This window comes from Desmodus rotundus, chromosome 8, assembly GCF_022682495.2.
Source record: "Desmodus rotundus isolate HL8 chromosome 8, HLdesRot8A.1, whole genome shotgun sequence".
NCBI classification, from domain to species: Eukaryota; Metazoa; Chordata; class Mammalia; order Chiroptera; family Phyllostomidae; genus Desmodus; species Desmodus rotundus.
In genome coordinates this window covers 44,093,091-44,104,196 of record NC_071394.1, presented here as the reverse complement: position 1 = coordinate 44,104,196, position 11,106 = coordinate 44,093,091, and the positions used below count along the sequence as shown (strand labels likewise).

At 36.4% G+C, this 11,106-nt stretch overlaps 1 protein-coding gene across 1 annotated transcript; it reads right to left on the bottom strand.

Moving 5' to 3' along the window:
• Positions 1–298: 298 nt before the first annotated feature.
• Positions 299–9,889, bottom strand: CYP7A1 (cytochrome P450 family 7 subfamily A member 1). The gene is made up of 6 exons (XM_024572482.3): positions 9,733–9,889; positions 7,956–8,196; positions 6,174–6,733; positions 4,379–4,509; positions 2,515–2,690; positions 299–1,939 (listed from the first exon to the last, which is right to left on the bottom strand). The coding sequence occupies exons 1-6, from the start codon at positions 9,810–9,812 to the stop codon at positions 1,640–1,642; spliced, it is 1,488 nt and encodes a 495-aa protein (XP_024428250.2). The 5' UTR covers positions 9,813–9,889; the 3' UTR covers positions 299–1,639.
• Positions 9,890–11,106: the final 1,217 nt, after the last annotated feature.

Below are 11,106 nucleotides of genomic sequence, written 5' to 3'. Positions count from 1 at the left end.
TTTTGTCACTCAGAGTGGACACTCCAAGATTTGACCTTTCTTGCAGGTAGCAGAATCAATGTGATTAATATTGTGCATTTTGCCAATGCCCAAAGGCCACTTGGAGGCAGGGAGAATCACTTGTCCATGTTGAGAAGACACCAAAGGCCCTATTGCATGCTCTCTGAGTTCTTACAAATACTTTGAATAACCTCCCTCCCCGCAACCAGGCTGTCGTTCTCCCTGCTATAATTCTGACTATAACAAATCTTTTGGCTACTTCAAAAAAATTGTTTTAACATGCACATTCACCCTTTTATTTCTGAAAAGTGGGTCATTTCAAAATTATCAAATGGTACAATGCTTTCTTCATATTTGTATTATAAGATAAAAGGTAAATATAATTTATAAATACATACAGGCATATTAATAAAAATTTTATAGGTGAGGCAGCTCTCTTGGAGCACGCCCGCACCTTTCCCTGTCCCCTTCCCCCAGGAATGTTTTCTTCCCTTCCTTCTCTCCCCCAAGCTCCAAAGGGCCTTCCTTTCCCGCTGTGGCTGGTTTCCTGAGCCCATTTCTTCCACAGCTCACTTCTTCTCCCTCTGTGACTTTCTAACGAAACTTCCTCTTATCATTTGAAAGCAACTAGTATAGCTGATAATTCCAACACTTAAAATATTTTACCAAAGCTTTGTTGTATACAGTAAACACTATCATATAGGCTTAAATTATGTTTCTTTCCACAAGTCATATAACGATAAAAATATTTTATTTAAATAGAATACAACATCAAGTTACATTCAATGAACTCTTCATGTTTCATATCCAAAACTGTTAATGGTTTATTTTTCATCCAGTTTTAATATTAAAACGTATCACACGAGTGCTCCATTCTTTTCACTGTTGCATGTTGAGTAATAACAGAAAACCTGCCTTCTCTGAGAAAATAAAATCTTCTCATTAACAGAGAGTCAAATGAAAGTATAAATAAGATCCTTGAAACCTGACAAGGACATTAGAGTTTTTAGAAAGAGTAAATTAAAGCATAAAGGGAAACTATTAGAACAATTTTAATGTTTTCAGAACAACAGATCATTTTTAAGTCCCTGAAGACTGGATCTGAGGAAAGCTGAACAACATTTTCTTTTCATTAAAAAGCATAATTTAATCTTTTAAAATGTCCTTTATAACATATATCTACACCTGAAGAGGTCCACATTGAGACAAAAATTCATGCAGTTTCACTAAAACGTGAATTCATAACTCTTTCACAACTGTTGAGTGGTTTTTATAAAAATAAAGCACTTTCCTTAGGAAAAATATTCTGCCAATTGGAATATCTTCATTCTGGAAATAAAAGACTTTTTACTCTGAAAATAATGAAGTTTAGTCCCAAGCTACATGAACATTCACTGACTTACTCAAATGAAAACACATTATAATGCTTCTAGGAACTGGTTTTCTTCGTTAACACGGTCTGAGAGAGCTTCTGAAAACCACCACCAAAATGTTAAGATTCACAAGCAAGTATCCGCGAACAGACCTCAGCAGGTCAGCTCCGCTACCAGCACATGTAATCTGGCCCAAGCGACGAAGGAGTGGTGACGTTCCCCAATTTGTCACATCATCCAATTTCCTCTTTTTCCCAACCATGTATTCACAAAGGTTTGAATTTATATTTAAACTCGATATCATTTAATGGCGGTAAAATGCCCAAGCCTGCGCGGGACTGATCCAAAGGGGGACATTTAACGTGACTCTCCACCAGCTCTAGTTCAAAGTGGGAAAGCATCAGAATCAAAAATTCCTTGATTTCCTGGACAGCAAATAATCTTCCAGGACATATTGTCGCTCCTGACCCAAAAGGCATGTAGTAATATTTCAGCTTGAGTCCATTGCTGTAGAATGTGGTCTTTGTCTTCCCATTTTCATCAAGATAGCGATCGTATTTAAACGTCTGCAATGAGAATACAGAGAAAACAAACCTGTAAATTAGTTTAAATAAATGTATCTGTTCTTTGACCTGGAAGGCCCAAAGAATAATTTTCTTTTTAAATCTAATTTATGGGTAATTGAACAAATACCCCACCATGAATCAGAAAGTAATGAGGAACAGGAGCTTAACAAGAACTAGTAGGAACGAGAAAGTTTTGAGATGCCTCCTACTCTGGCTGGGTGACAAGTTCCTCAGTTAGGCAGAACTAGAAAGAAGGGTTCAGATAACACACTAGAAGCCTCTAATTTCCTGGATTTGGGAGCAGGCACTTTTCAAGGAAACGGAAAGGCAGAAGCTTTATTATCACGACTGCAAACACAATTTAAAAGAAATTATCTGATGACAAATATCAGAGAAAAAAATGAAAAGTTCAGACCATCGTCCAGATTATCCAAAATATACGAATATTTGACATAATAAAGGAGACAACCCCTATGACTTCAATAACCAAATCAATCCTGTAATGGTAAATTTCCTCTTTATTTCAATCTGTAAAGATATCACCTGGATATTGACTTTGATGAACAGGCACTTACCAAAGGGTCTGGGTAGATTTCTGGATCTAAATGCATTAACTGGGGATACAGAGCTATGATGTCATCTTTGCGGATATTATAGGAACCGTCCTCGAGGTGCAAAGTGAAATCCTCTTTAGCGGTCCGGATGTTCAGGGAGGCGCTGGAGAGCCTCAGAGACTCCTTGATGATGCTATCTAAATATTTGTAAAGGAAGAAAGGAGGTGAGGAAGGGCAGGGGAAGAGAGGAAAGGAGGGAAGACAGAAGGGAGGACAAAAGCAAGAACAAATTAAGTATTTAAAGGCCACTTAATATAGAACCTGAAATACTCCTAGCAGCCCCAAACACAGAGCTAAACAGACTGTGGGAAGCTGGCTAGACACCAATTTCTCAAACTTTTTTCTGTTACTACTATGCTGTGATCAATGACTCAGTTGTGCCTGAATGTATTTTTTAATCTGATAATCTGAGTTAATAATCTTTTGATAAAGTTATAATCTTCTCAGTTGTCAATAGGAGCTGGATTTTCATAAGTTTGTGGGAACATAATCTTATTTATACATGTGACTAGACATCTGATACAATTGGCAAAATCAGTAAATCCCTTCTATGTGAATTATTCAAAGTTTATCACTTTTGAGATTTAATGAACTGATAATATTTGAGTATAGAACTATTTGGCTGGATGGTTAATGCAGCTTCAATTCAGTGCCGACAAGACCCATTTTTTATCATTATACAGTTTAGTGCCTCGCGGCAAGGCCCTGCTGCCTGGTGAAGATGTAAAGGGACAAAGAGAATTGCCCTGTGACTAGCTAAAACATGCCAATTTAGTGAGAAGGCCTAGACTGCCTGACCTTCCAGCCTCTATCCTCTTAATTGTCATGTTTGGGGTGCTCCTCATGTGACTGTGTGTAAAATCATAACCTGTTAGCACTTCATTTTACAAAGGAGAAAAGCAAGGCCCCCAGAAGTGGTGGTATGTCCAAGGTCTCCTGGTTGCAGGCCAGGTCCTCAGTAGGGGGCGCTCCAGAGGCAACCACACATTGATGTTTCCTTCTCTTTCTCCCTTCCCCTCTCTAAAAAGTAAAGAAAATCTTTTCAAAAATAACAAAAACAAAAAGAAAACTCTTTTTTACTATAAAAGCATACATTGTGTGTGTTTCTATAAAATATAAAAAAAACAAAAATAAGAAAAACCTTCAATCCCATTACCCAACCCATGCATCTAATTGTGGTTTCTTTTTTAAAATGCAAGTAATTGTTTTTAAATTTTATTTATTTATTTTTAGGGAGAGGGGAAGGGAAGGAGAAAGAGAGGGAGAGAAGCATCTCTGTGTAAGAGAAACATCAACCAGTTGCCTCTTGCACACTCACAACTGGGGACCAGGCCTACAACCCAGGCATGTGCCCTGACCAGGAATTGAATCAGTGACCTTTTGGTTTGCAGGCCAGCACTCAATCCACTGAGTCACACACCAGCCAGTGCTACTTGTGGTTTCTTGATGGTACTTTTCCCCCCTTTATTTGATGAAAATGAATAATATACTCCCAATTAATTATAAAATCAGTGTAAGAGTAATAACAAAAGAGAGAGTATGAAGTGCAGAGAAGTGGTTGGGAGTGCTGGGTCTCGGGTCCCGCATTAATGTTTAATTGGGTCACCATTCCGTTCTGGACAGCAACTTAGCTTCTAAGTGTCAGTTTCCTTACTTGTTATACAGAAATGGAAATTGTCCCTAATCGGTTTCTGTGAATATCAAAAGGATAACTCAGAGGAAATACTTAGCATTATGCCTAAAACAAACAAGTGCATAATATATACTGACAATTACTGTGAGTAGGAAGCAGTAAATGAAATGTAATGTAGGAAGTTACCCATACCTAGTACTGGCATGTCATTCAGTTGCGTTTGATTCAAACAAATAGGTTTGCCGTCAAAGCTGATTTTTTGACCAGCGTTCTCTAGTGTTTTATTCACTTCTTCAGTAGCTGCTTTCATTGCTTCAGGGCTCCTATTAAAAGTTAAGAGAAAAGAAAAGATGTACAGCAAATAAATTTTTCTATACCAAAAAATCTGCAAATACACAGGCTTTCCCCCTATCTTGTAAATAGGTGATCAAAATACCAGAGAAAAGGTGGAAAGGGGATATTTCCTTTCCTTTTTTAACTTTATTTTGTAATTGTGTGTAAGTCCTTGCGTATCAGCAAGAATAGCTACCTTAAAAGGGTCTTACTATGCAGAAGTAAAACCGGCCAGATTTTTATAAATGATTCTAGTAAAGATTAAAAAGGTCAAGTTAGTCATTTACATAGTAACGGACAAGAAAATTTGCACCTAAAATAACAATTGTAAGGTACTGGCTAAGTTACACATGGAAATTTAAATTTACTCCTAAAATCCATACCACGGTTTCAGGTAGCATGACAGCTTTTCCATCTGTAATTGTTCTAGCACTCGGACTTGTAAAATGAATGCTACATCATTGCACAAGTCAAAGTAAACTCTAATGCATTGAAGTTTGCTGCTTCGGGGCTGTGATAAGAAATCTACATGGCGTGATTACAGGTCACTGGTTGTCAGAAACGTTTGCTATCTGAAAAGTGTTTGTGTGATTACCATAAACTGGCTGCTACTACCTACGCGACATTAAATCGATGGTGCGACCTTACTGTAACTATGTGATTTTGTCTGGACAGACCTCTCTCAAGTAAAAACTCTGCAAGAAATTTAGCATTTGAAACAGGTTGATAATGTTTTTTTTTTTAATCTGAAATTATTTTGACAATATTTTTTATAAATATTTAAATGATGACAGGCACAAAATTATCAGCTATCAATGGAAATTTGGTATTTTCAATCCCAGGGAATAGTAATTTTATGTCTGTGTGATACTAAATATCCAACTTAACTGGAATAATTCAATAAACTATTTGAATGTCAAATTTCCAAAACACTAACACTTTGGACATAAATCATGTTTATGTAAAATAACATGTTACATAGTTTTTTGTGTGTGTTTTTAGCTACATACAGTTTTGAATGGCAAAATGTAGCTAAATCCCATCAAGAATAATGGATCCATAGCTATGGTATTTGGTCAAATAGACAGTAAGACAAAAGCCCTGGCCAGGTGGCTCAGTTGGTTAGAGCTATGTCTTGGTACACCAAGGTTGTAGGTTCAATCCCTGATCGGGGCACATATAAGAAACAACCAATGAATGCATAAATAAGTGAAAGAACAAATTGGTGTTTTTCTATCTCTTTCCTTCCTCTCTCTAAATATCAATAAATAAACATAGAAAAATAACAGCAAGACAAATAATTGAGTGAAAACACATACTGTTGATGCACAAATGAATAAGGCATAGGCCCTGCCCCTTCATTGTCCATAAGTCATTAGTCACTTAAATATATTTTTGTGATTACAAAGATCAATTCATGGACTTAAGTTGGTGTCATGACAAACAGCCTGGGGTTAAGATCAAGGGCTCTGGGCCCAGGTAGCCAGAATGGACCCTGCAGCATTCCTTTCCCTGGGAAAGTGCATTCCTTTCCCTGGGAAGTTCTGCTTCTATAAGACACATGTACCAGTCATGGCTGCTTATGATTCTTTTTAAGAGTTGAATTTCTGCCTTCTTCTGAAAGGAACAAAGAACTGAGTAAGTTGCTGGTTACCTTAGCATTTGAAATAAGCTCCAGAAGGTGGCCGGAATGGTGTTTGCTTGCGATGCCCACAAAACAGCAAGTTGTGTCTTGGCTTTCTCCATGTCATCCAAGGTGAAGAGCATGTCATTCAGGAATCTGACCAGTTCTGACATGTGGTCTCTCTTTCCCAGGTTCTCATCCCTCAAGCCCTCTGCCAGCTTTTCCCGGGCTTGGTGTGCGGTCTTGAACACATGAATGGGGAGGCCTGCTACCAGGGCCGGAAAGATTTTGTCAAATTGCTTGAAGTTGTCAAGTTTATTTAGAATGAGTGCATCTTGTTCTGTAAGATCTCTGCCAAAGAGAGTTAAATACCCAGCTTCAAACATCACTCGGTAGCAGAAGGCATACATCCCTTCTGTCATCCAGGCTGGCTTCTTTGATTCCGGAGGTCTCAGGACCAGCTGGAGGTTTTTCATCATGGCTTCTGTGAGGCAATTCAAGGCATCGCCCTGAAGATTTTTGACAAAAGCTTTGCTTATGTTCTCGGTGGTATTTCCATCACTTGGGTCAATGCTTCTGTGCCCAAATGCCTGACAGTAAACAAAACGTGAAAAAAGAAATTAAAGAATGACCCAGTGCTAGTAAATGGCTGGAAAACAAATTAGATACTTTGATAAGTGGAAAAGTTTCATTTTTTAAAAAAGTTTACTTGTTTAAATAAGGGAGTGGAAATTGCCCTTTCCACATACAGTTTTGTAGCATTTTACTAATAAATGGCCAACTTATACCCTTTCTATATGGCCACATTTAAACTCCAGTTCCTCAATGAAACTTCCCTCAACCACTCTATTTGTCTGTTTATTTTCATTATGGAAGGCAGTTATTTGCATGTTAATTCTGTACTGATCAAAACTGTTTTTTAAACATTAGTTCTCTCTTCTATTCTTTGTAGATGTATTTTAACCAGACTTTAATTTACTTAGAGGCAGACACCATGTCTAATATTTCCTTGCAGAGATGCAGTTAATGTTGGTTACCATATTTTGCCATGTATAATGCACACCCAGGTTTTTGGCTCAAACTTTCAGGAAAAAAATTTTCATTTTAATATTTTAATTCAATTTTTTAATTTATATTTAGCGACTTGGTTTTTTTGAACTATAAAATAATTTTAGCATTTATTTTTGAACATATGGATATCATTATTGCTTTCTAGAGTTCACACATAAGAATAAATAAAAGAATTAAAAACATTTACATAGATACAGAATTAGTACTACCTGTGTATGATGTGTGTCCTTATTTTTCCCTCAAAAATTTAGACAAAAATGTATGCATTATATACAGCAAAATACAGTAACTTTTTTCTCTATAAAAGAGCCTCTTAGATTACATCTAAGTGATGCCAAAATATCTGGTCGATTCCTTAGTAACATTAAACAAAGTTGTGGCACGGGTGTGGGAAAACAATTATTCAATGTTAAGTTCTCACCATATGTACTCCGGGTGTTGTGTAGACGTGGCTGACATGAGTGAGTTTGTACCTCTCTTACTCACACAGCGTCATCTGACTCAGTAAATATCTTCATGTTTATTTCATTAGCTGGTTAAGAAATGACAAGCCTATACTTATTTTGACTTTTTAAATGATTGGTACCCAAAGGTTATGTCTAATTTGGTTATATTTCCAAGAATGTCCATGTTAGGGTAACTCACATCTCTAAGTCAAAGTACCCCGAAATCACTAAGTAGAATGACGTATTTAAAAAGTAGAATATAAAGAGAATGCTGTATAAATGCAAAAGTGGTTACCTTTGCAGAAGTAGTGAAATGAAATTTTTTCCAATCAAAGTATTTTCCATGGCACAAGACTTTATGGTACGACAAGGGGTTTGTGATGAAGTGGACATAGTTTCCCATTAGTTTGCAGGTAAACACATGGCCGTATTTCCTCTGGTTTGCTCTGAGGAACTCAAGAGGATTGGCACCAAACTGCAGAGCGCATCCTAGGTACGGAATCAGCCCATTCTCCAGAGGCGGTTCGCCCATTTTTCTTAAGACAAAAACATATGATAGATACGGAAAATTACACAGTTTTATATTTATACAAACTTTTTAAATTTTTACTATTGACTTCAAACTTCAAAACGCTACAGTTTATAGATACTTTTTAGTGTTACTGGGGCCCTGATCTTTTACTGAAATAGTGGGCTATATTCATGCAGTAAGGTGTTGGTGAAAATGGTTGCGATACCCACCCATCCTTCCATGGTCGTGTTCTACCACGCCTACTGAATGTCCACCATGTGTCAGTCCCTTCTCCCAATGGTGAGGATAAAGGGGTGAACAAGACCCACAGGATTTTTGCTTTCAATACATAGTTCAAAATACACCCAGCATTAATATTTTTCTAAGCATAATTTGCCTAAGTAATGTATTGTTTTCTTTAAAGATATAGAACACCGAATAACAGAGGGTTGCAGAATTGCGGTTTTCACAGTCTTCATAGCTTAAAAACATGATTCTGTGATGATAGTTAAGGAGAATCTCATTTGAGAAATCAGCTTATAAAATAAAATTAAGTATTGACAGAATCATCGATTGTAATTCAATACTCTTTCATGCAATTTTAAATGTTTTTATTAAAGAATATAAACATTTATTTCCCAACATAAACTACTAACCTTCTTGGAAGAATAACATAACATAAAACAATTATTTTTATTTTTCTTATTTTGAAGATAAGTATTTTAATTAAAATTAGAAACTATCAGGCCTGATTTAAAACCTTTTAAGGGACAGAACATACTTGTAAAAGGCATATAACACATAACAATCTACACAGTTGAAGATATGTTGTGGGTAATTCTATCCTTTGGACATTGACCTCACAGAAAATATTTACATATTACCCACCCCGTCCCATAAATACTCTGAGCCAATCAGAAGTTAAACCAGGCCTATATATCTGACTCTATTTGTATTTCTTGCTTTCTTGAACCAGTTATGAACAAATGACCCATGGAAATAAAGGTGATGTCACACACATGTAGCAGTTTCCCAATTCATCGTGGTCACGTATGTTTACTAAGAAAAAAACGATAGAATGCCCAGTGCACGCTTGCTGCTCTCGCCTACACTTCGGCTGAGTCTCTACAATGCACAAGAACTAGCTGAAGGGGAAAATGTATTTAGTCAGAACATCTATTTGATCCACATGATAGAAAGAAATTCTTTTCATTGCAGATCCCACTTATCACTAGTATCTTTTACTAATCCAGACTCCCTCTTTCTATGCCCACACAGACAGACACAGAGACCTCACAAACTTCTGCCAGTTATGTTTAACAAGTTTGTACATTTTTGCATCGCCATTGATATGCCAACGCCAGAAAGAAAACTGCGATTATATCTTTAGTTAAATATAAAAGATATTACTTACTTAAACATTTTAAATTTGTTAATTTGAGAAGAAAATTAAAGAAAATGTTCGTGTAAGTACAGAAAGCCAAATTTATTATACAATAATGAATGTAAAAAAATATTTACTGAACGAACTTAGATTCAATTTAAAGATTTTGTTTTTTACCTTCTCCTTATTCCAAGAATAAGCCACAAACAGCAGCACATTGCTATCACAATCCCCCAGATCAAAGATATGGTCATCATTTAGCAAATCTAATGCCAAACCTCGGAGGAGGAGAACCTGAATAGAGAGGTAAGGATGTCGCTGACCAGAAACCGCAGCTAGACTTTTTATACATGGTGAGGTCTTGCACTTGAGTGACCAGAGCAAACAATTAACCATTTGTTCATCCTATTAGAAAAAAAAAAAAAAGCTGGCCTTGAACTAAGTCCACAGGTATCAGAAGACGTTCCAAAACAATCAGAGACTTGCAATACTCGATAAGTTGAAGGTCTTTCAAACACATGCTGACTTAACATTCAGACCTGGCAATGACAACTAACGTTACAAAGTTAGTATGTTTATAACAAAAACAAATAAACCTGCTCAGGATGAACATATTAAACAGAACTGTAAAATGTAATAATTGAAAGAAAAATAAGCATCAGTTATTATGAAGCTAATGGTCTGATCTGTTACTTTTTGAAGAAGAAATCAATTTGAATTATTTACGAGAGATACAGTGGTCAAGTTCAAAGGAAAGAAAACTGGGTGAAATGTTTCTGGGGCTCCATGTTTCGGTGCTTTTACAAAATCATAGCTATTTTACTACACACAATAACAAGTTACTAACTTAACATCTTGAAGAAGGTATCTCATATAAATGCAGATACTTTCAATTAAACTGTTTTATGTAAGCATCAAAACTTTATCAACCATTTTTTCCAATTGAAAATATGTATATTAATTTTTCTAATTGTTGAAGTAACACAATTTCATTTCAAATAACTTAAAACTCACTGAAACATATCTTGGTAGAGAGTGAAAGTCAATTCATAATTTACCTTCCCCACTACTCCCCACTCAAAGGCAACCATTGTCAACTGTTTGCTGTATATCCTTTCCAACTTTATATGCAAACATACACTTTAAGTGAGCACCAATTCGATGCCTGCCAAGAACTCTTCAAAGGTGCTCTGGTTATAAGTGTTCATAAGATGGACAGACTCTCTAACAAAGACTCTACTTTAGTAGAGACAGATAATGAAATATAAATGTTATGGATAAAATAAAACCAGGTGTAGAGAGCTACAGGGGAATGAGAGCAACTCTAAACAGGAGATCAAGAGAGAGCTCTCCACGGAGATGCTGGCTGAGATCTGAGTGACCAGAAGGGATTAGCCAAATGCAAATCAGAAGGGAGAGAAGTGCAGGAAGAGGGAGCACAGAATGCAGAGGCCCTGATCAAGAATGAACTTGGAATATCTAAGAATGAGAAAAAGGCTAAATTAGACTGAAGCAGAGTGAGTGAGGGGAAAATGGTTAAGATACGAAAAC